The 26,715-nt window shown below is 40.4% G+C and overlaps 1 protein-coding gene across 1 annotated transcript in view; it reads right to left on the minus strand.

Moving 5' to 3' along the window:
- Positions 1 to 26,715, minus strand: part of LOC126090234 (ATP-binding cassette sub-family C member Sur) — a gene marked incomplete at its 5' end in the record, with an annotated part of 407,614 nt that overhangs the window by 276,795 nt on the left and 104,104 nt on the right. Inside the window, 2 exons of the mRNA XM_049906975.1 lie at positions 1,964 to 2,188; positions 7,080 to 7,295. Coding sequence (XP_049762932.1) covers positions 1,964 to 2,188; positions 7,080 to 7,295 — 441 coding nt within the window. The remainder of the gene's footprint in view (positions 1 to 1,963; positions 2,189 to 7,079; positions 7,296 to 26,715) is intronic.

Consider the following 26,715-nt stretch of genomic DNA (forward strand, 5'->3'; position numbering starts at 1 on the left):
AGCCTATAAAAGCTCCATGACCCAATGGAACCCTGTTAGATCCTATACTGAATTTGTGGCTGAGTTAGCCCCTCTTTTACATATAATTTATCATAGATCCCTTGAACAGAAGACTACGCCCAGTTCTTGGAAAAAAAAACACAGGTCTCATCCGACTACAAGAAGAGTAAGGTAATAGAAGTGATCCACAAAATTACTGCCCAGTATCCCTGACATCGATTTGTTGTAGAATATTAGAATAGATTCTGAGCTCAAATGTAATGAGATATTTGGAACAGAATGGCCTCCTTGATGCCAACCAGAAATGATTCTGAAAACACTGATAATGCGAAACTCAGCTTGCACTTTTCTCACATAACATATTGAAAGCTTTGGATCAAAGAAGTCAGGTAGATGCAGTATTTCTTGATTTCTGAAAAGTATTTAATTCAGTACCACACCTATCCTCATTGTCAAAAGTACAGCCATATGGGGTATCAGCCGGCCGGAGTGGCTGAGCGGTTCTAGGCGCTACAGTCTGGAACCGCGAGACCGCTGCGGTCGCAGGTTCGAATCCTGCCTCAGGCATGGGTGTTTGTGATGTCCTTAGGTTAGTTAGGTTTAAGTAGTTCTAAGTTCTAGGGGACTGATGACCACAGCAGTTAAGTCCCATAGTGCTCAGAGCCATTTGAATCATTTTTTTGGGGTATCAAGTGAAATTTGTGACTGCATTGTTGGTAAGGAGAAAACAGCATGTTATCTTGGATGGAGAGTCATCGTCAGATGTAGAAGTACCTACAGCTGGGCCCCAGGAACCCTTGCTGTTCATTCTGTACATTAATGACCTTGCAGACAATATTAATAGTCATCTCAGACTTTTTGCAGATTTATCTGTAATGAAGTAATATCTGAAAGAAGCTGCATAAATATTCATTCAGGTCTTGATAAGATTTTAAAGTGGTGCAAAGATTGTAAACTTACTTTAAATGTTCACAAATGTAAAATTGTGCATTTCACAAAACGAAAAGCATAGCATCCTATGACTATAATATCAATGAGTCACTGTTTGGTATTGGCCAACTCATACAAGTACCTGGGTGTAACACTTTGTAGGGGTATTAAATTAAATGCTCACATGGACTCAGTAATGGGTAAAGCAAGTGGTAGACTTCAGTTTATTGTTAGAATACCGGGGAAGTAAAATCAATCTCCAAAGGTAATTGCCTAGAAATCACTCATGCGACCATTTCTAGAATATTGCTCAAGTGTGTGGAACTCGTACCATATAGGATTAATGGGGGATATTGAACATGTGTAGAGAAGGGCAGCATGAATGGTCACAGGTTTGTTTGATCCATGGGAGTGTGTCATAGAAATACCACAGGAGCTGAATGGAAGACTCTTGAAGATAGACATAAACTATAATGAGAAAGTTTATTAACAAAGTTTCAAGGACTGGCTCTACATGATGACTATAGGAGTGCATTACAATCCCTTACATATCACTCACATGGGGTTTGTGAGGATATGGTTAGAATAATTACTGCATACACAGAGGCATTCAAACAATCATTCTTCCCATACTCCATACGTGAATGGAACAGGAAGAAAGCCTAATAATTGGTACAATTGGACATATCCACAGCCATGCACCGCACTGTGGTTTGCAGAGTATAGCTGTAGATGAAAATGTAGTTCTGAAGGCTAGTGTTAGCATTTTTTATTTCAGCTGTGTCTGTCAGCAGTTCTGAATTTCACATACTGAAAGAAATTACTGTTTATTTACTAAAAATATTTATTTAACTGTCTTCTCTCCCACAACTTTGCTCTTCTCTTAGTACTCCATCTTTCACTCAATATTTATCTCCAAATGCCGCATATTGAAGTTTTTGTTTCCTCCTTCTTTCTAGCTGTGTCGTTTCTTCCCTTCTGCACTATCTGGTGTAATAATAAAAAGCTGCACTTCTAATAGAATATTACTTACCATGCAATATGTTTCTGTATCCTGAGTCTGCGAGCCATTTTTTATTTGTTCATGGATCTGGAGATCTGTGACATAATCAATTATAACAGAGATACCTAGAGGACCAACAAAACCAACCATGTCACCAAGTAGCTTGAAGATCCCTCCACACAAAAACAGGTACCAACAACTACGGAAATAACATTTCCACAGTGAAATTGGGCGTTTCTCCTTATGAGCTGCTACCTGAAACACACAAATACGCACATTTTTTTGTAATTTTTCTTAATCAGTTTGAATATAATGAAATATAAATAGTATTGGGACTGAATCTTCATGCAATATAATAAAAAAAAGGATAAAATTAATTCTTAATGACATTAAATAAGCAGTGAGCCCTAAAAATAGGAAATAATGGACACTATCTTTCTGGAAGCAACATATGGATTGCAAATTTGTTTCAAAGCCATCATTTGGCTTCAATAACAACCTGATATTAAGCAATGACTCTTTAAAAGTAAACAATGTTTAAAAGTAATGAACTGGACTAACCACATTGCATGCACTGATATTTTCTCATATAATGTTTTAAAACATGCTCTGAAACATGTCATGATGAACTGTAACGCACTTTATATTGTCATCATCCTTACTGATACCCATTTCCTTAAATCTGTTTAGTTGTTAATCACACTTTTAACATATTTTTCCAACTCAACTAGCATTTGACCTTACTTATAACTTATTTATTGCACTAATGAATACTGCACTTGTTTTTCCATCTCCTTCAGTTCTCTTAAATATGTATTGCCCCTTTTCCAATATTTACTTCTACCATGACCCTGTTTTTTCCACCTTGTTATGTTATTCCTGAAATTATTTGTGTACCGTCTACTTCTTTTCTTCACTTCTCTGTGTTCTTACTTCTAGTTCTCCTATTCCTCCCAACTTCTACCAGTATTATGACCATTTGTTTAGTAACCATTTCCTTTTTATTCCTTAATGTTAAGGATTAAAGAAAACCACCTCAGGTGTATTATTACACATTCATGGTGTTAGGACCTGTTTTGTTCATTCAACATTTTCAGGTTACCAAGATGTGCTGAAGTCATGACATAGATAGTCTGGTTGTCAAATGTAATGTTAAAGACCAAATCCAATCCTAAACACTCTGCTGGTCATTTGGTGAAAGTATGGTGAGCAGACATGGCATGCTGTGTACAATAAGCTGCTTTGGCAGTTTTTTTACACATTCGTTTTAAAATGCTTAGGCAAGGGGTGATTTCACCTTGAGGTAAAACTTCTAAGGGCACAATTCATTGCCATAAAAAGACTCTGATTATTACTTTGACACTCCAGTTTGACAAGTGCACTTCTATGTCACTCAATGTTGTTCACATAAACCCAACACTGATCTCCAATAATGATCATTTGGAAGAGTATTTTGACATTATCAACTTGTTCAAAGGGTTCCTTTACAAATTTTCTATCATTAAATAAGAGCTAAATATTGCTGCAACTCAATATATGTTCAAATTTTTGGGTAAAATCTCAGTACTGAACTAATAGAGATACAATTATTCTGCAAGTTCACTGACAGTTAGCACAGACCAGAGTGTTCACTTTATGAATATGATCACTACTGACTGAAGGTCAAAGGTAGAGTGTCATTTACTTCTGTGTGCCACTGCTCTCCAACTTCCATGATTTTTTTTATGAAACTGGATATAGCATATTACATAGTCACCCATTGAGGGTGAAGAGACTTCTCGATCATGAAATGTGGATTCTCAGTCCCCCAAATGTGTCAGTTTTGCTTACCGATGAACCCATCCACATGAAAGTGGGCTTGTGACTTCTGAAATTTTCCCAGCTTATTTCTTTTTCCAGTAATTTTTGGGTTTGCAGTCAGATTCTATCAACATTCTGCCATAATGAGATTTTCATTCTGCAGCGGAGTGTGTGCTGATATGAGACTTCCCGGGAGATTAAAACTGTGTGCCAGACCGAGACTCGAAGTCAGGACCTTTGCCTTTTGCAGGCAAGTGCTATACCATCTGAGTTACCCAAGCATGACTCACGCCCCGTCCTCACAAAGTTTGGAAGGTAGGAGATGAGGTACTGGCAGAAGTAAAGCTGTGAGGATGGGGCGTGAGTCGTGTTTGGTAGAGCACTTACCTGAGAAAGGCAAAGGTCCTGAGTTCGAGTCTCGGTCCGGCACACAGTTTTAATCTGCCAGGAAGTTTCATTCTGCCATAATATTTAGGTCCAGAGACTTCCAGCCATCCTCAGGTAAGCAGATGAAGTACTGAAGAGACCTGATACAGTCATGGTATTTATAGTGAATTCCGCACATGTGTGTCATACTGGTGGTTTTCGGTGCATGCATTAGGAGGTGACATGCACGAGGCAGCCAAGTTGTGTGTACTGCCCTCAGTGGTGAAGTGAGAACAAACTAATCACTGAGTATTGACTGAGCATGTCGATTCTGTTGTGACCGCATAATTTTAATAGTAGGAATCCAGTTTTTATCACGCTCAAAGCCATTATCACGATTCATTAAATTATCAGAAACATATATTTCCATTGGATTCTTTAATTACAGAGTCCCAGAAGCTGGAAACTGGTGCTAAAATTTTGGTATTATTGTATTCAAATGAATGTCCCATAGAAATGCAATGATCTGCCACTGGTGATTTTAAGGGTTACCACAGACAGGTGTTCTACACAGCGTTCCTGCACCGTTTGTTGCGTCTGACCTATATATGCAGAGCCACACTCTCAGGGAATTTTATAAACACCCATCTTCCTCAATTATAAATCATCTTTAACGGATCAGACTAAGGCCCTGCTCTTTGCTGGTGGACAGCTGTACACAAATGTCCCAAAGATCCATCATGCTTATGGCATCCTAACATGTCTAGAAAGGGAAAAATCCCATATTTATCAATCTACATGGTAAACTTGATGTTCCCATGAGAACAGTTTAAATGACAAAGGAATTTTTCCAGTTCTTGTCTGCCGTGAGGGCATACAATGAAAGTATCATCTACATACAGCCAGAAAATGATAGACTTTAAGACAGCAGACAAGAGCTTTCTCCTCAAAGTCTTCCATAAATTGATTGGTCACCACAGGGGACAAGGGACTCCCCATGGTGACACCATCAGTTTGTTCAAAAAATTCATTATTAAATAAAACATAAGTTGAGGAGAGAGTATGTTCAAACAAAGCCATATATTCAGAAAAACTCTTATGCTTTTGAATGATAGTTCTTTACCTGAACAAGTTATCAAGAGGCTGAGACCACACAGTGCTGTTCCACCAAGACAGTATGGGATGCCCAAGATTCACTAGGATGGCATTCCACTACAATTGATAGTGAGTAATATTGGTGCTTCTACGTATTCGAATGTAAAACATCTGGTCTCCTTACACAAGTGCTGCCACCATAAATGTAATTCCATGGATTTTATCAATTGTTTAAAGACTGTTAAGCTGAGCAGCTCAGATTTACTAGTTAGCTTCAATGTGGTCTCACTTTTTACCAAAGTTCCTTTATTTGACTCACTACATCTTATTGGTAACTTATTCAGTGATGATTTGATGGCTTTGTTTGAACATACTCTCTCCTCAACTTATTTTTGATTTAATAATGAATTTTTTGAACAAACTGATGGTGATGCCATGGGGAGTCCCTTGTCCCCTGTGGTGGCCAATCTTTTTATGAAAAACTTTGGGGAGAAAGCTTGAGTCTGCCGTCTTAAAGCCTACGGTTTTCTGGTCATACTTTTGCTGTATGGCCTCATGGCAGACAAGAACTGGAAAAATTCCTTTGTCATTTAAACTCTATACATGAGAACAGCAAGTTTACTATGGAGATTGAGAAAGATGGGACTTTACCCTTTCTTGACGTGTTAGTACGCCATAAGAATGATGGGTCTTTGGGACATTTGGTGTACAGAAAATCCACACATACAGGTTTATCTCTTCAGGTGTCCAGCTGCCATCACCCCGCATGAACTGCTGGTGTTCTCAGTACTTTAATTCACTGGGCGCATGTAATTTTGGATGCTGATAGCCTTCATAAAGAGTTAGTGCATCTGGAGAAGGTTTTTAAAGAGAATGGCTTTATGTCGTGTCAAATATGGAAGTCCATTCACAATTATAATAACAAGAAGCAATGCTCTGAGGAGACTGATGATGACTATAAATCAACTGTGTTCCTTCCATATGCCAGGAACATGTTTTCTAAAATAGGCAAATTGCTTAAGAAGAATAATATTAATGTCATCTTCCATCCACCAGCAAAGAGCAGGGCCTTAGTTGGATCCATTGAAGATGATTTATAATTGAGGAAGGCGGGTGTTTATAAAATTCTCTGAGAGTGTGGCTCTGCATATATAGGTCAGACAACATGAACAGTCGAGGAACACTGTGTAGAACACAAAAGACACACCCGTCTGCAGCAATGTTTAAAATCAGCTGTGGCAGATCATTGCATTTCCATGGGACATTCAATGGAATACAATAATACCACAATTTTAGCACCTGTTTCCAGCTTCTGGGACTCTGTAATTAAAGAATCTGTGGAAATATGTCTTGCTGATAATATAATGAATTGTGAAAACGGCTTTCAGCTTGATAAAAATTGGAATGCTATTATCAAAACTATGTGGTCACAACAGAATTGACATGCTCAGTTGATATTCAGCAATTAGTTTATTCTTACTTCACCACTGAGGGCAGCACACACAACTTGGCTGCCTCGCACATGTCATCTTCTAATGCATGTGGTGTAAACTGCCAGTACGATTCGCGTGTGTGGAATTTGCTATAAATACCATGACTGCATCAGGTCTCTTCAGCACTTCATCTAGTCACCTGAGGATGGCCAGACATCTCTGGGCCGAAATATAATGGCAGATTGTTGATGGGATCCAGCTACAAACCCGAAAATTACTGGAAGAAAGTGTGCTTCTTTGCGAAACCAATGCAACATGCACATATTAATTCCCATCATGCCCAATGGGAAACCTTGCGGTTTGAACATCCTAACACAGATCATTCACAAGTTATGAATGAAATGTCAATAAGCTGGAAAATGATCACACATTATGTCAGTTCACATACATACCTTTTCCTGAAAGTAGACACTTTTAAACTTGCGATACTGAGCTTCAGTGCTTTCAGAATATGGCAAGTTTCCCAGATCCTCAAGTTCTAAAGGGGATTTGTAGCCTCCACGAAAGAGTGGTAGAAGCCAGAAGAATGTTGCCTTGGAAAAGAAGCTTGAGCCTGCATATTTATAGCTGCAGTCACTCTCAGGTTTATAGGCTGGCCATGGACCGATCTGCAAAATTCCCACAATATTAATGTAAAGTAGAAAACTTGAGGAAACAATAGGAGACACTATACTCTACAAACAGATAAAATGTCTTCTATCATCATCATCAGGGGAAAACAGTCAATAAACATACAGAAAAAAATAGTAGAACTACACAGTGTCAGTGAATGTTTTTAAATGACTATAAATCAGACTGAAAATCAATAATTTACTTTCACTGAGAACTCATATTCATACAGTCCCCATGGTTCAGTTTATTTACTCATACACTAGGATTTTACATTATATGGATGTAGTTATATATAAGTGGCAGTCAAGTGAAAATGAGACAGATGGGTAAAAAATAAGTAAAGTGCTAATACATTTATCACAGTTTGAGACGAGAGTTAACACCTCCACAGAAAAATGTTTGTGGATGCCTCCACAACCAAAGCCAACCTAATTCCAACATTGAATCCTACTTCTCCCAGTCCATAACACCATGCATGCAACTCTTCAACCAAAGTAAATTGACGGTAATGAATGTTTCTTTTCATGGTGCCAAAAATATGGAAATCACATGGGGAGAGATTGGGACTCTATGAAGATGGGGAGGTCTTCCCAGTGAAGTCTCTGCAGTGTACTCAGAACAACCTTGGCATCGTTCGAGTGGGCCCACTTCTTGCCAAGGTTGTTTCGTCTTTGGTATTGAAATTTTGCTGGGAAGCCTTTACACATCCTCCACACTATCCCAATCCCTCCTCATGTGATTTCCATATTTTTGGAGCTCTGAAGGAAGACATTCATGGCTGTCAGTTGCTTCAGATAAGAAGGTGCACACCTACAAACAATCATAGTTTTGTAGGCAACTGCAAACATTTTTTTTCCATGGAAGTATTAATCATCTTGTCTCATACTGCGACAAATGTATTAACAGTTTACCTACTTTTTTCACCATTTGTCTCATCTTCATTTGACTGACCCTTATATTTACACCATATTTACACCGATTTGAAAAACACCTGCATCCCAGAACCACCTCTGCTCCCTCTGCAAGATACTGCTACTACATAATCCCTACTACATACATCACATCTCTGAAACTGAATCCTCTGTTCTCCAGCACCTGGAAGAGAATTCCAGACAATACCTCCATAAGTTCTCCAACCTGTTGACATCCTAGCACTGGCTTGGGGCACCACTATCCAACCCCTATCCTATCCACAGTGTTCCTCCTCACCAACCCCACACAGCATCCAGACACTGCCTAGTAGTCCTTTTCAACTTGCAACATCCCCATAACTCCCTACTAACACTCCAAATCCAAATCCAGAGCCTAAACAATCACCAAACATGGTTTTCAACCTTTCAATTAAAATTGTCAGCCCCATAAAAGTTTCAGTTCTATCCAAAGGCCTCACCTTTAGCCCTACACCCATTATTGGACTGTCAAAGACCTACTCTCCTTCTCCTGATACCTTCAATGGAGATACTTCTTTGCCACAAATCCCTCCAATTAAAGCCAACCTAATTCCAACACTGAATCCTGCTTCTCCCAGTTCATGCAACCTTCCAACAGTGATCTTCCTCCCCTCCCACCTAACCACTCCCCAGTCATCTTCCAGGAATTCATTACCTCCAACTTAGTCTCACCATTCTTCACCAGGTCCCCTCCTATAAACACCAACCTTTCACCAGAGGAAAGGACAGTCATATGTAGTCTCAAAACAGATTCTAAACTAATCATCCTCCCTCCAAACAAAGGCTCCATCACTTTCATGATGAGTCGCAGTGACTGTCTGGAGGAAGGCCTCCACCAATTGTGTGACTCATCCACCTGTAAACTCTGGCAGAATGATCCAATTCAGAAGTCCAACATAACCTCCAATTCAATCTTTAAACCTTAGACCATTCCTAGAACCTCTACCCTGAATCCATTTACCTGCCCCTATGACACATTGTACACCCGTTTTCTACATGCTCCCCGAAGTTCATAAACCCAACAATTCTGTATGTCCCATTGTAGCTGGTTATTGTGTCTCCACTGAAAGGATTTCAGCAGTCATTGAACAACTACTCCAGCCAACTGCCCATATCTAGCCTCCCACATCAAAGATACCAACCACATCCTTCACCAACTCTCCACCATCTCCATTCCTTTGCCTCCAGATTCCCTACTGGTCACTGTTGATGCCACTTCCCTATACACCAACATCTACATCTACATCTACATGGATACTCTGCAAATCACATTTAAATGTCTGGCAAAGGGTTCATCGAACCACCTTCATAAAGCTCTATTATTCCAAACTCGTATAGTGCGCGGAAATAATAAACACCTATATCTTTCTATACGAGCTCTGATTTCCCTTATTTTAACATGATCATTCCTCCCTATGTAGGCTGGTGTCAACAACATATTTTTGCATTTGGAGGAGAAAGTTGGTGATTGGAATTTCGTGAGAATATTCCATTGCAATGAAAAATGCCTTTCTTTTAATGATGTCCAGCCCAAATCCTGTATCATTTCAGTGACACTCTCTCCCATATTTCACGATAATACAAAACGTGCTGCCCTTCTATGAACTTTTTCGATGTACTTAATCAGTCCTATCTGGTAAGGATCCCACACCATGCAGCAGTATTCCAAAAGAGGATGGACGAGCGTAGTGTAGGCAGTCTCCTTAGTAGGTCTGTTACATTTTCTAAGTATCCTGCCAATAAAATGCAGTCTTTGGTTAGCCTTCCTCGCACCATTTTCCATGTGTTCCTTCCAATTTAAGTTGTTTGTGATTGTAATACCTAGGTATTTATTTGAATTTACGGCTTTTAGATTAAACTGATTCATCATGTAACTGAAGTTTAACGGGTTCCTTTTAGCACTCATGTGGATGACCTCACACTTTTCGTTATTTAGGGTCAACTGCTACTTTTTGCACCATTCAGATATTTTTTCTAAATCATTTTGCAGTTTGTTTTGATCTTCTGATGACTCTATTAGTCAATAAATGACAGCATCATCTGCAAACATCCGAAGACGGCTGCTCAGATTGTCTCCCAAATCATTTATATAGATAAGGAACAGCAAAGGGCCTATAACACTACCTTGGGGAATGCCAGAAATCACTTCTGTTTTACTCATGCCCAAGGCCTTGCCACAATTCAACACTGCCTTTCTCAGTGTTCTTCAGAATCCAAACACACCACTTCATTCCTCATGCACCTAACCAACTTAATACTATCACACAATTGCTTCTCCCTTGAAGGAAAGGTATACAAACAAATCGATGGCACAGCAACGGGCACCCAGATGGGACCCTCCTTTGCCAACCTGCTTATGGACTATCTAGAGGAAAACTTCCTAGCCTCCCAAAACATCAAACTGCTGGTCTGGTTCAGGTTCTTTGATGATATCTTCATGATTTGACAGGCACAAAAAAGATTTCCCATGCCATTTCCCCACACACCCCCTACCCTCCCTCCAGCTACAAATGAATGCCCCCTTTGTCATCCAGTACCATCTCAGACTGGGACAGCTGAACCACATCTTTCTTCAGGGCTTTGATTATCTGTCATCATGCCTTGAAATGGGGGACTCCTAAAGTGGTGATCATTGCCCACTCAACCTTCCCAACATCCTAGTCTATCCCTTTGCCACTCCCAATCCCAAACCCTTGTCAAAGTGGTTATATCCCTGTGGAAGACCCAGGTGCAAGACCTGCCCAATTCACTTACCCACCATCTTCATATTCCAGTCCTGTCACAGATTTATGTTACCCCATCAAAGGTTGGGCCACCTGTGAAAGCAGTCGTGCCATATGCATGCTCTGCTGAAAGCACTGCACAGCATTTTATTTTGGTATGACTACCAACCAGCTGTCCACCAGGATAAATGGCCACCACCAAACTGTGGCCAAGATTAAAGTAGAGCACCCTGTGGCACAACATGCCACTGAACATAACATGCTATAATTCAATGATTGCTTCACAACCTGGGCCATCTAGATCTTCCTTTCAACCACCAGCTTTTCTGAATTGCACAGATGGGAGTTACCATTACAATGCATTCTCCACTCCCGATATTATCCTGGCCTCAACTCATGATAACCTGCTGTCCCATACCCTCCACTTAACAGTTTCTATCACCTCTTTCCTATCATCTCCTCCCTTTATGCATCCCCTCATGCTCACTGTGTGCTGTCCTCTGCCAATGCACTCATGCATCCTTTCACCTCCCCTGCTCCTCTCTTTTTCTGCTTCCCATTTTTTCCCCTCACACCCACCTCCTGACATTACAGCCGGCAGTCTTGTCAGGCTGCCATATAGTCCCTGGACACCATGCCAGACAACACTTGTACCCTGCTAGCTTTCCACCTTCCCTGCCCCACTACAGATTGCTATTCGTGTGACATTCACATTCCAGTCAGTAACAGTCTTTTCATTGTGCCCGTCTGCAAATCAGTGGATCATCTTTATGGTGAGTATCAATCTATCCTTTTCTTAATATTGTTGATATGCCACCTTGGTGGTTCCATTGTTCAATATGGAAATACAGTTTTTGAAATACCATATTTGTAAGAGGCATTGCTAGGAAGCATTAATAGCAGTAACTCTAAATGCAGGTCTGTGGACAGAGTAAGAACCACATACAGAAAGCAAAACAGCTGCATTTTATTAGCTGATAAATGACATGCCAGGACAGCACTAATGAGCTTATTTTTTTGCTATTAACTGAATTTTGGAGAGATCATATTTTGTCTCTGGGAAGCTGGACAACCCATCCAAAGAACTGCTTGTTGCATTAGACATGACATGTCAGTTGTACATCAATGTTGATGTCTGTGGCCCAAAGAAGATGCACAGTTTCACATTCTCAGTACTATAGTTCTCGGTGGTAGCCTGGACTGACACGTAGGACAAAAAGACACTTCTGGTCACATGAGGGCTGTAGCACAAAATATAAGCAATGTTGCATCTACAGTGGCTCTGTCACCATAAGGAATCAATTGCTACAATCTGGATTACAAGAAAGGTTGCCCTCACTATACTTACTCTCACAACTCATTTTCACACAGCACACCTATGATGGAATAGCAAGATGCCAATGGAAGGATAAATAGAGCATTTTTGTGTTTAGTGATGAGAGATGATCACCAGCAAGTGTGGAATTTACCAAGAGAGTGGCATCTATCATAGTGTACCAGGGAGCAAAACACAAGATCATTTCTAAGTATCATGGTGTGGGTAATGTATACCTCTGATGTTTGTTGAGGGAACATTAAACAGTAAAAGAAAATACACTGTCTTCCAAGATGTACCATTAAAGCTGCATAGTACACTTTCTATTAGCTGCTAAAGTTATATTGTAATCAAATGAATGTCATTTACTCTGTTCTACATTAAAATAGTGAAATTTCCCACTAATATAGCATTAATTAAAAGAGTTTGTTACCTTGTTTAACTTTAAAATGGCTTCAAAAACACATTTAAGACTAATTACAGAAAATCTGCTGCAATGAAAAAATAATTGCTATTTATTTACTTGTACATGCTTCACATTTCCAGTATATACTTTTTTTTCATTTTTAAAGAACAAATAGTTTATGAACATCTGCCAAATGAAGGAGAACATGTAGCACATTTTCAGTGGAAGACACTCTAAGTACAAGAGAAAAATAAACTTTGAAAGCAGCATTGTACACTTCATTTACATCCATGTCTCTAACCCACAAGCCATCACATGTGACATGGCAGAGAGAACACAGTGCACTATTACAATTTTCCTCCATTTCCTATTTCAACTGGCAGTACTATAGAGGAAAATCAACTGTTGGTACACGTCCATATAGGCCTATGTTTCTCAAATTTTAGCATCATGGCCACTACACAAGAGGATGCAATATGTACCTTGAGTCAGCCTGGAACACCTGCTCATGGAATTATAAAAACAAGTCTTTCCATTATGATCAATGCCTTTACTGTAGTTGTCCTATATAGTAACTTGTTGAGTTTTTATGGGAAACTCTTGTGTAGAATAAAAAAGTCTATAATAAATTACACTGCTTTTTTGAAATATTTGTTATGTCTTCCATTAGTTCAACTTGAGAAAGGTACCAGACTAGCGAACAATAATTGATTGGGAGAGAATCTTAACAACTCTTATAATGATGTATACTAAATCTCCTTAGGCGTATTTCAGTGACTGTATCTGTCTTCCTAAGAATAAAATGTACATGTTCATTCCACCTTGAATCACTCGTGTGGATACCCTGACACATCTGAAAATTATGACTGATCCTAGTGATTGATTGTTGATGAAGTTATCAAAAAATACTAGGACATTTTGCCTATTTCTGTATATTACATGCACTTATACTGAGTGTGAGTTGCTAAACTTTACACAAAGCAATAGTGATTTGCACATCCTCCTGCATTTTGAGAAGAATTTCTAAAGATATCTCTTGTTTCCTACCACTAAGTAAAGTAAAGTAATCATCAACTCTAAAATCATTTTGAACATCACAGTGCTTTACTTGGCAGCATGGTCCTAGTTTTAGGGAGACTTACAGTTTAACGTGAAGTCTGGACCAAGGTACAACTTTTTCATATCAATGAACATTGCCAAAGGTGAAAGAAGTGATAAATGAAGTTAAAAATCCATGGAGTGACCACAGATTGAACCTGAGATTTTTGGATTTGTAGTCTGGCATTATACCACTGAACCACTGAGCCACCTTTATATCACTACATCATTCATAAAAATAACCTACCAACAGTCTTATACCACATCACTAAATGTGGCAACTCAAAACCCTGTGCTAGACATGGATACAAGGCAGATCAAAATCTTGTACACAGTTTTAACCTACCCCGTACAGTCACTGCAGCAAATACTCTGCTAAGAGCAAAAATTAATTCTCAGTCCTATCACCCTTTCCTGAGATACACTTAGTTATACTTCAGCTTCTTATAATGTTTTCCCATTGAGGATGACATTCTGAATTCTTTATGCTGTGAAGTCTTCACTCAGTCTCATGTTTGGTCTGATATTCCACTAGCCTGTCTTTAAATTAGGTGGCAAGAATCCAAAAACAACTGAAAGCTTTCTTCTAATCCCGAAACATGCCATCAACTTAGACTCTGCTGCCTGCAGGACAAATTTAATCAAACAAAATGTGAGTCAGGTTTCATATGATCATTACACACATATTTGTTATTGATTCCTACAGAGAAGACATTCAGCTTCCCAAAATGTCACAACAATCTGACATCAGTAATGAATTCGAATTCTGTGAATGTGTCCTCTGACACTTCTTAAAAACTGGGGTGATATGTGACTATTTCCAGTTATGTTGGACTCTTTGTTGCTCTATATATTTGTGATAAGCTTAAACTATGCATTTTATATATTTTCCAAGCCACTATATAATGCATGGCAGAGGGTACTTCATACCGATATTATCAAGTTTTTGTTCTATTCCATCCATGTATACAGGAAGGGGAAAATGACTGTCTATATGCCTCTGTGTGTTCTCTCATCTCTCCCATATCCCCCGTAAGATTTACAATGGTGTCAGCATAATGATCAGTCTTCTTTAAGTACAAGTTCTCCAAATGTATCCAACAAGGCTTTGTAAGAACTATGGTTTTTTCTTCCGAGGATTGCCATTTAATTTCCCTCAGCATTTCCTGGCAATGGTCTCTGAATTTGTCCAGTGTCTACCATCATTCCAACTTGGTAAGACTCCCAACACTTTAACAGTACTCTATAATTGGCCACATTAACATTTTGTATGTGACTTCTATTACAGATACAAAGCAGTTTCTCAGAAATCTTCCAACAAATATCCAAATCTTCCATCTGTCTTCCCTAAATCTGATTTTCCATAATCATTCCATTTCATTCTGTTATTAGTACCACCCCTATCTCCTTATGCAATATGACACGCTGAAGATGTTCATCATTATTTTTGTACTCACATTCTATAAAGTTATCTCTCTTTGTTAAAGGGACTATCTTATTATTCACATTACACAAAGTGGAAATTTTGTCCAAGTCTTTCTGTCTTTTCTAATGATTGTTCAATGGTCATTCTTTCCTGTAGACAACAGCATCATCAGTTAACTACTGTATAGTGCCATTGATCCTATTTGATAAATCATTTTTGTGTCGAACATTAGAGACCTTGTTACACAACCTTGAGGTGTACTCAAAGTCATTTTGATTCTATACAACCACCCAGTGTAACACCTTGGTTTCTATTAGTCAAATATTCATTGAGCCAATCAGGTGTTTGTGAAGATATTTCAAATGAGTGCATCTTGGTTAGTAACTAACAATGTGACACAGTGTCATACACCTTTTGAAAATCTGGGAAGATGGAATGTACTTCTGTGGTTTTTCCTGGATCCATGCAGATACTCTGGGAGAAACTTTCTCCCTTACTCCCCCCCCCCCCCCCCTCCCCCCAGGAATGTCATAAGCTTATAATAAGCTCTAGGATGGTGAAAAGACAAACATCAGTAATACTGGTCTAAATCAAACTATGGAAAATCCAGGATGGAATGTAACAATATTATGAGAATGAAAGTTGCTACTCACCATGTAGCAGAGATGCTGAGTTGCAGTAGGCACAACAAAAAGATTCTCACAATTATATAGCTTTTGGCCATTAAGGCCTTCGTCAACAATAGACAGACATATGCACACACACACACAAACGCAACTCAGCATCTCCACTATATGGTGAGTAGCAACTTTCCTTCTCATAATATTGGTAATTCTGGTCTGTAATTCCATGCATCCTGTCTTTTGCCCTTTTTAGAAACAGGAGTGAACCACACTCTTGTCTGGTCTTGTGAGACTAGTCACTGCACAAAAGATTCTTGATAAGTATCAGCTAGGAAAGAAACAAACTGTGTAGCATGTTCACTATGATATGTAATAGGATTTCCATCAGGGCTAGGTGACTTTTTAGCTTTAAGCCATCTTGATTGTTTTTCAATACTGAGGGAGCTAATATCAATCTCTCTCATTTGTGACTCTATGTGGAAAATTAATATCCTCATATGCAAATATATGGTACTCAAATGAAAATGAGACAGATGGAAAAAAATAAGTAAACTGTTTATTATTTCAAAAATAATTATGGTAACTGTTAATACATTTATCACACTGTGAGACAACATGGTCAAACCCTTCTGAAAAAAATGTTTGTGGCTGCCTACAGAACCATGTTCTACCCAGACACAGACATCTTCATCCAAAGCAAATCAGCAGCCACGAATATCTTTCTTCTGAGCTCCAAAAATGGGGAAATCGTGTGGGGAGAGATTGTGACTGCACAGAGGATGTGTATGGTCTTCCCAATGAAACTTCTGCTATGTGCTTGAAACAATCTTGGAAACATGTGAGCTTGCCAAGGTTGATTCAACTCTGCTGCCGAAGTTTTGCTGGAAAGCCCTTACACATCTCCCATACAGACTTGATGTCTCCCCATCTGATCTACATATTTCTGGAGCCCTGAAGAAAGACATTCTTGGCCACTGATTTACTTCAACAAAGAGGTGCATGCCTAGGTACAATCATGGTTCTGTAGACGACACGAACATTTTTCCATAAAGGCACTGATCATCTTGTCTCTCAGTCGGATAAATGTATTAACAGTTATGGTGATATTTTGAATGAAATAATTAACTTATTATTTTTTTCTTGTGTCTCATTTTTGTTTGAATGCCCCTTATAAATTTTAAGTATGGTATTCCATACTTCTGATTTCTGTCTACTGTCTTCATTTTCAACAGCAGACTAAGCAACAAGAGCTTGAATGGAAGGTTTGGACAAGTTCATTGACTTTATGTGTAATGAGAACTTTCTTGGACTTTGTCAGGATCTATCTCTAAAAATTACTATAGGCTTCTTGCGTGACACTTCTTACAGATGCATGAGTTGCTAGCAAGTTTACTCTGTCAGTTCTCCTGTAGTCTCTTGTGTAGTGAGAGTACAGGATTTTTGCAACATTCTCCACATGGTATCATTAAAGAAAAGTGGGTCTTTACCATCTTTTATTACTTTGGTTGACAAACATTTATCTAGTCCACAATTTTTTTTCAGCTTTAACCACAACTGTTCTGTGTTTGCTAGGTTTGAACTAAATGTTCTCAGTCCATTAATTAAATTAATAGTGGGTGTCTGTCAAATCAACTAAACACAAATAATCCCTGAGCCTTGTTCATGTCTTGCTTGTATTTGGTGTTCGTCATTCTTGCAAAAGCATTATGGTCACTAATCTCTGCATTGGTGACACTCCGAAAAAGATCATGTCTGTTTGTAACCTGCAAGTCAAAACTATTTGTTTTGCATGTGGGTTATCTGATCAGTTGTTCAAGGCAGTTGTCAGTGGATGTATTTAGTGTCACTTTTCAAGACCGTTTGTCCTTACTGCCAATAATGTATGCATAGTTTTACCCGTCAATACAGAACAGGTTAAAGGCACCATCATATCTTCAGTGAACACCCATGTTCCCAAGATCAGGCTATCTTTCAGTAACTGTACAGATGATGTGTGTGAATCTGGTGGTCAGTAGAAACATCCCATTATTAAGTTCACTGATCCCACATACTTGTGTCCATATTAGTTCACATTTGGATTCATTTTGGGCCTCATTAGAAATAATGTTTTGCTTGTCATTATGAACTCCTCCTGGAGAGCCTAATCTACCTTTCCAACATACAAGGTGTGATGGAAAAGTTTTAATAATGGATCCATTACTGCTTACTGGCTTGGCGAGCAGGTACACAGAGGATGGGGAGTGAGTCATTGCCTTGTCCTTGAAGGCCCTCTGACAGGAAACTGTGTTTCCTTTATTCAGTTCGCTGTGTCAGCTGGTTGGGTGCAGATCAGTTAGGGTTTGTTGCCGGATTCTGTCTTCATGAAAATGGACATAATAACGGAGCAACAAGTTTGTGTGAAATTTTGTTTTAAAACTGGGAAATTGGCTTCTGAGACTTATGAACTATAAAAAACAGCTTTTGGAGATAATTGTATGAGCCAGTCAAATGTTCTTTTCTGGTTCAACAGATTTAAAAATGGCCACGAATCATTTGAAGATGAACCATGGTCCGGCCATCCTTCCACCTCAAAAACGAATGAAAATCTTGTGAAAGTTCATGACTTAGTGTGCTCTGATTGTAGATTTACAATTATGGAGATGGCTGATGAACTTAATTTAAGTTTCTATGCAGTTTAGTCAATTTTAACTGAAGATCTGAACATGTGTTGAGTGTCCGCAAAATTCATTCCAAAACTGTTGTCAAGTGACCAGAGACAATACTGACTTGAAGTGTACCACAAACTGATTAATCGGACTAAAAATGGCCTAGATTTGTTAAACAGGGTAATTACAGTGATGAATTGTGGGTATATGGATATGATCCTGAAGCCAAAGTGCAGTCTTCGCAGTGGAAAACTCCAGGTTCACCACAACTAAAGAAAGAATGGCAAAGTCGGTCAAAGGTAAAGACAATGCTGGTGATTTTTTTCGATTCTACCAGTATTGTGCTTCATGAATTAACCCCTGGAGGACAGACAATAAAACAGTAATACTAAAAATGTGTCCTTGAGCATTTGCATGATAAGGAGCAGAAGAAATGGCCTGCATTGTGGAAAGACAAGTGTCGGGTGCTACACCATGACAATGCTTCGACTCATCGTGCCTTCTCTAGCGTTTAATTTTTGACCAAATTCAAAATTCCTGTGCTTCCACAACTGCCATATTCCCCTGATTTGGCCCCACTGGACTTCTGCCTGTTTCCTAAAGTGAAATTTTCACTGAAAGGGAAGTTATTCGACTCAATTGAAGACATCCAGGCAAATATGGAGAGCGTCCTTAACACACTACAGGAAAAAAATTTCTAGGGACGTTTCCAAAAGTGGAAACACCATTGGAGTAGGTATGTTCAGTTAGAAGGAGACTATTTTGAAGGAGATGCATCACAGTAGCATGTAAGTACCACCATTGTATAATTACAAGCCCATTCTTAAAACTTTCCAATCACACCTTGTATGTTCCACATGTTGGTAAAAATTCCCTACTCTCTACTTCGAGTTTCTGTCAACTCTCAGATTCTAATAAGATGTGGGAGCCACTACTTTCCGTGACAGTTATGAGGTTCAGGACTTTGATACAAACACTCCAGCAACTAACAAATGATATTTTGAGATACTCCTCCTCCAGTTTTGTTAAACAATCTGTTGTAAGAATTGGTTTATCTGGTGCCAGTTTTTCTATTGGAGGTTTCAAAATTGTGCCTAGTCCAAAGAAATCCATGTGCATTCCACATGTCCTTTGCCTCTCGAGTGGCCATTCCTGGTATGAAGCACACACCTGACCTACCCAGTCCAACTTTGCAAATCTCCTGTGTGTAGCATAGGTCAATGAATCTACAGACAATCTTTGTCACAGAATGAAAGAAGCCTATGGTTTAGACATTCCACACAGCTCCAAACCAGAGGGTCCCAGAGGGTCTCAATCAGTCCTCTGAATGATGCTCCAAACTGACAGCTGTGCAGAGACATCATGAGCGATGATAGCTGTCTTAATCATTTCCACCAGTCTGTGAAAGGACTGAGGATCATCTCAGAATCCAGGTGACAGACATTGTCAGTGCCTACATGAGTGATGCTCTGTAGCTGACTATAAAATGTGTTCTCAATTGCTCATGGGATGGATTATTTGATATGACAGACAGTCTCCCCCAGGATATATAACAAGTAGACATTTGGTTTGTTTCCCTTCCATGGCACTATTTCTCTAAGAATGATCATCATGCACCTAACATTGAATTCTCATGTACTGAAAAAGGAAGACAATACATTCGACATACTACTACGAAGGAGACCAGATACCATCTCTGTGCATTGTCTCAAACCCACCTGAATTTTGTGAAGTTCACCCAGTACAGATGATGCAATTGTCACTCAGACAGAAGACAACATGCAAGAAGAGAGGGATGATAATGCACCACCTCATTCATCACTGCCACAAGTGACCCTTCTGCTGTCACAACTCAAGAACCTCAACACTGACCAGCAAACTCACTATGGCTGTATCCAATGACCTCCCACGTACTGCAGCCAGAATCACCTGGACTAAATGGGAGGGAGAGGCAGCACCATCACAGTGGTTCTTTACTGAAAATCGGTTCAGTTATGCTCTATCTAGCAACTGGCCACAGCACAGCTGGTCCTGCACAACAATGCAAAACACACGCGAGTGGCTGGGACTTTTGTTGGTCTCCCCTCCTGCCACTGCTCTGCACTGCAAGGGGAGGACACTTACCACCAATGACATGAAATAATAGTCAAGCAAAACTCTTTGGCAGCAACACTAGTTAACCCCCCTGCAAGAAAGTATACCTACTGTGAATGATTGTATTGTATGCAGGCAATCGTTCTGTACATCCCATTGTTAATAATAAATTCGTGTTAAATTCATTCACTAACATCCAGCTTCATTGCACTAGTCTCTGGCACAGGAAGTCCTGTAAATACTTTCAAAATGGGTACTCTTGTGTTCATGTTGACATTGTTCGGCTTCTGTTTGCAAACAACTCTCCACAATCTTTTTTTAAAAAAACTCCTTCTTTCTTTAAAAAAAGTAAGGTTACAAACATTTTCGCATCGTAAGAATGACAAGTTTTAAATTTACATTATATGTAGCCCTGTATTTATGCCATAGGCACTCTTTCCAAGAATTAGATATTTGCTGTTGTGTGCTAGGTATATAGCAAATCATAAATGCAAGATATATCTTTTTTTTTTTTTTAAGCATTACAACGACACCTTAGAGGAAAAGGGAAATAATTTTGAAACTTGAAGAAGATAGTCAAGAAAACAAAGAGAGCAACAAAGCTGTAGCAAAGTATTGAATAATACTACTAACAATGAAACCAAATTCCTTTTCCCACCATGTATTGGTGTCAGTAGGAAAAGCTTAATGTGTGAAGAAGGAAAATTCATAATACTAGAGACAAGGGAAATTTGAGAATTTGCATACAAAACAGTTTTCTTGAGACCATATGAGAAAGGTATTTATTTAGTTATTTTTGCTTGTAACATGTAATATTATATGCATTGGTAAAGTCAAAACAAATGTTTGTATGTAACACTATTTGCACTCCAAAATACACTGATCAGGCAGAACATTATGACCACCTACATAATAGCCGGTATGTCCACATTTGGCATGGTTAACAGCGGCTATCCATTGTGGTATGGAGGAAATGAAGCCATGGTAGGCTTCTGAAAAGAGTTGGCACCACATCTGCTCACACAAGTCACCTAATTCCCATAAATTCTGGGAGGGAGGCAATGAGCTCTGAGGCCACAGTCAATCACATCCCAGATGTGTTTGATCAGGTTCATATCTGGCGAGTTGGGGGGCCAGGACATCAATTGGGACTTTCCACTGTGTTCCTCGAACCATTCCATCACACCCATGGGCTTGTGACATGGTGCTTTATCTTGCTGAAAAATGCCACTGCCATCGGGAAACATGATTGTCATGAAGGGCTGTACATGGTCTGCAACAAGTCTATGATACTCCTTGGCCATTATGGTGCCTTGTGCAAGCTCCACCAGCGGATGTCAACATAAATGTTCCCAAGAGCATAATGGAGCCACTGCCAGCATGCCTCCAACCTGCAGTACAGGTGTCAAGAAGCTGTTCCCCTGGAAGACAACAGATTTGTGCCCTCCCAACGGCATGATGAAGAAGGAATCGGGATTAATTAGACCAGGCAATGCTCTGCCACTGCGCCCACATCCACTGCCAATGGTCATGCGCCCATTACAGTCATAGCTGCCGATATCATGTTGTTAACACTGGCACATGCACAAGCTGTGGCAGCCTATTGTTAGGAGTGTTTGGTGCACTTTGTGTTCAGACACACTTGTACTCTGCCCAGCATTGAAGTCTGATGTTAGTATGCTACCTGACACAGTCACATCAATTAAATATTTAGGTGTAACACTGCAGAGCAATATGAAATGGAACAAGCATGTATGTTTATTGGAAGAATTCTTGGAAAGCGTACCTCATCTACAAAGGAGACAAGGTATAGAACTCTAGTGAAATCCATCCTTGTGAGCTGCTTGAGTGTTTAAGATCCTCACCAAGTCAGTTTAAATGAAGACACTGAAGCAGTTCTCAGGCTTGTTGATAGATTTGTTACCAGTATGTTCACTCAACATGTATTATAGAAATGCTCCATAACTCAACTAGGAATCCCTGGAGGAATTAAATTTAGAGAATCAGCATTTGCTTGTCTCACTAGAGAACAGTTCTACTGCTACCAACGTACATTTTGTATAATGACCACGAAGACAAGATAAAGAAACAAATTGTACAGAGTCATATTGGCAGTCGCTTTTCCCTCACTCCATTCACAAGTGGAACAGGAAAGGGAATGATTAGTACTGGTATAAGGTACATTTTGCCATGCACAGTATTGTGCTTTGAGAGAATACATGTAGATCTAGATACACTTTAACACTGGTATAAGGTACCCTTTGTCATGCACAGTATTGTGCTTTGAGAGAATACATGTAGATCTAGATACACTTTAACAATACTCTGGTTGCTTGCTTCTGCAGAACGGACACTTTATTTAGCTCTCTCCCAGAAAATAATTCCATAAGACAATGGGGAGTGAGACATGCAAAATAACAAACACACTTGTTTATATGGAAACAGAATGAATGAAATTTTCTGAGTTGCACTAGTGTGAATTCTTCCTACAACATGTTCTTCATTTTTGTAACCTCCTGGCCTCAACCTTCACTCATCCCCGTCCTCTAACCCCTTCCCTGCTCCCACTCCAGCACTACACATGTCTTCTTTCCACAAACACATCTACTAGTCTTTCCCCTTCTTTATGTCTATCCTCTCCCCTCCCCTCATCCGCCCCTCCCCCCTTTCCAGCACAGCCTCACAACTCTGCACCTAGCAGTCTACCCTGTGCCCATCACATCCCTGATTGCTCCCACAGCAGCATATCATCTTGTACCGTCCCTACCCTGCTATCCCTCCTCCTCCCTGACCTGCGACTTGCCAGGCACTATGATTGATGAACTCTGGCACAGAGGTGAAGCAGCATGGAATGACATTAATTGTATTTATCATCCAAGCTCAGTTCTACTCAGTGCCCAGTCAAGATACAACCATTTTTGTTGCCAGAGGTGGCAGCTCTGTAGACTAAATTTCACTCCCTCTATACCCCAAAATAGCCCACAAATTTAACAAGTATTCTTTCTACTATTACTATATAACTAAAATTTGCTATTCTTCCTGGTGTTGCAATTCAAATGGTCAGTATTGTCGTTTAACATATTCTCAGCTATTCCTTTATTTTAGCAGCTGAAAGTTCTCATACCAAAATCATGAAGTTCATAATTTACATTTGGTGCACTTTATGAATTCAGTTATGGTTTCTGTTGTATGAGTGCAGTCTCCTTTGTGTATGTGTTGTATGTACAAAAAGAAAAAAGGTACAAAAATGTAAAGTCTTGAATAAGATCTATTTTAACACTGGTATAAATGAAACTGTACAGCAGAATGTATGCATTTTAACTTTTGATTGAAATGTTAAATACTTCCACCCCAAAATGAATAACATACACTCCTGGAAATGGAAAAAAGAACACATTGACACCGGTGTGTCAGACCCACCATACTTGCTCCGGGCACTGCGAGAGGGCTGTACAAGCAATGATCACACGCACGGCACAGCGGACACACTAGGAACCGCGGTGTTGGCCGTCGAATGGCGCTAGCTGCGCAGCATTTGTGCACCGCCGCCGTCAGTGTCAGCCAGTTTGCCGTGGCGTACGGAGCTCCATCGCAGTCTTTAACACTGGTAGCATGCCGCGACAGCGTGGACGTGAACCGTTTGTGCAGTTGACGGACTTTGAGCGAGGGCGTATAGTGGGCATGCGGGAGGCCGGGTGGACGTACCGCCGAATTGCTCAACACGTGGGGCGTGAGGTCTCCACAGTACATCGATGTTGTTGCCAGTGGTCGGCGGAAGGTGCACGTGCCCGTCGACCTGGGACCGGACCGCAGCGACGCACGGATGCACGCCAAGACCGTAGGATCCTACGCAGTGCCGTAGGGGACCGCACCACCACTTCCCAGCAAATTAGGGACACTGTTGCTCCTGGGGTATCGGCGAGGACCATTCGCAACCGTCTCCATGAAGCTGGGCTACGGTCCCGCACACCGTTAGGCCGTCTTCCGCTCACGCCCCAACATCGTGCAGCCCGCCTCCAGTGGTGTCGCAACAGGCGTGAATGGAGGGATGAATGGAGACGTGTCGTCTTCAGCGATGAGAGTCGCTTCTGCCTTGGTGCCAATGATGGTCGTATGCGTGTTTGGCGCCGTGCAGGTGAGCGCCACAATCAGGACTGCATACGACCGAGACACACAGGGCCAACACCCGGCATCATGGTGTGGGGAGCGATCTCCTACACTGGCCGTACACCACTGGTGATCGTCGAGGGGACACTGAATAGTGCACGGTACATCCAAACCGTCATCGAACCCATCGTTCTACCATTCCTAGACCGGCAAGAGAACTTGCTGTTCCAACAGGACAATGCACGTCCGCATGTATCCCGTGCCACCCAACGTGCTCTAGAAGGTGTAAGTCAACTACCCTGGCCAGCAGGAGCTCCGGATCTGTCCCCCATTGAGCATGTTTGGGACTGGATGAAGCGTCGTCTCACGCGGTCTGCACGTCCAGCACGAACGCTGGTCCAACTGAGGCGCCAGGTGGAAATGGCATGGCAGGCCGTTCCACAGGACTACATCCAGCATCTCTACGATCGTCTCCATGGGAGAATAGCAGCCTGCATTGCTGCGAAAGGTGGATATACACTGTACTAGTGCCGACGTTGTGCATGCTCTGTTGCCTGTGTCTAAGTGCCTGTGGTTCTGTCAGTGTGATCATGTGATGTATCTGACCCCAGGAATGTGTCAATAAAGTTTCCCCTTCCTGGGACAATGAATTCACGGTGTTCTTATTTCAATTTCCAGGAGTGTACATTGGCGCAGCTTTATGCGGTGAGATAATATGCTATTTCATATGTTGCAAGATGTCACCTCTGTTAGACAGTTTTCCCTTACATCAGAATTACATAATGGTTCCATAACCACATTATGGCTAGTGCCTCTTCTCAACCATCTCCTACAAAGCTAAGTGCACGTCATTTACGACGGCGGCCGAGTTTATGATCGTTCTGCACATCGGAAGTCACAAAACACAGTCAGCCAATGAACAGAGAGCGACGTTGCCAGAGCTCGACTGCAGTGCAGAGCACGGAAAAGTGTCTTCAGTTTTAGAAATGTTCAGTTATAAATAAAGTAATTGAACAAAAGCAATGTCTTGATAGCAGACTTTCTTTTATAGAAAGTTTGGAAAAAGCATTATTTATACCAACTGCTTCATATTCTATTAATTAATTAATTAAACCTAGCAAGCAATAAGCCTCCTAATTCAGGCGATAGCAAGGAAAGGTGTTTCCATCACTAACCGCATTTTCGCAATAAAGAACAGCAGTAATTGTTTATCTTCTGTTGTACTTCAACAAAATGTGATTATTTCATAGTCATACCATCAGTGTTTGTCGGTATTTTGCGTGTATTATAAACTCCTCCGGGAGTTCTATTGGATGAGGAGCTGCATTAGCGTAATGGTTACAGTGTGTGGCTGCTAAGTGGAAGGTTCTGTGTTCAAACCTTGTTCGGTGCTTGATATTTTCCTTATTTAAAAACAATCTCGAAGTGTCTTACTTCATGAATTTTATTCGTTTGAATGTAATTTTTTGAAATTTCTAGTCGCAACTATAATCGACCATACGGAAAGTATATGCTATGGACTTTTACCTCTTCAAAATTTCGTGCAATGGTTTACTACATCTAATGCTGCACAATAACTGCATGGAACATCGAAACAAAATTAAGTCATTTATGGGGGGAAGGTAGCAGTCAAGAAGATGTGTAAAAACCAAATAGTTTTTGTGAAATTGAATGATAGTGTGTCAAAGCAGTCGAAACACCATGTGTCTGCACAGGCGAGCAGTGCAGTGATGACAAAATCGCGCACAGCACGGAATGCGGGGAGCACGTCTCTGTAGCAGTGAAAGGGTTAATGCGGCCGTGGTGGCTTTACTTCATAAACTGCGCGCTTCCCCCTAAACGTAAGTTTGCGAACTATACTATGGCACTGCTTCTCTTGGCGCGTGGGACTGGCAATGCAGCAGTCTCCTGCGTCTGGGCGGGCATGCGCGAACCACCAAGATAAAAGAATTGAACTATAGTGTTCCATTTACAGTGAATCTGACATCAATGAGGCATTAATTTTTTAAATTTCCTTCTATGCTGAATA

The sequence above is a fragment of the Schistocerca cancellata genome, chromosome 1 (assembly GCF_023864275.1).
Source record: "Schistocerca cancellata isolate TAMUIC-IGC-003103 chromosome 1, iqSchCanc2.1, whole genome shotgun sequence".
Lineage (NCBI taxonomy): Eukaryota > Metazoa > Arthropoda > Insecta > Orthoptera > Acrididae > Schistocerca > Schistocerca cancellata.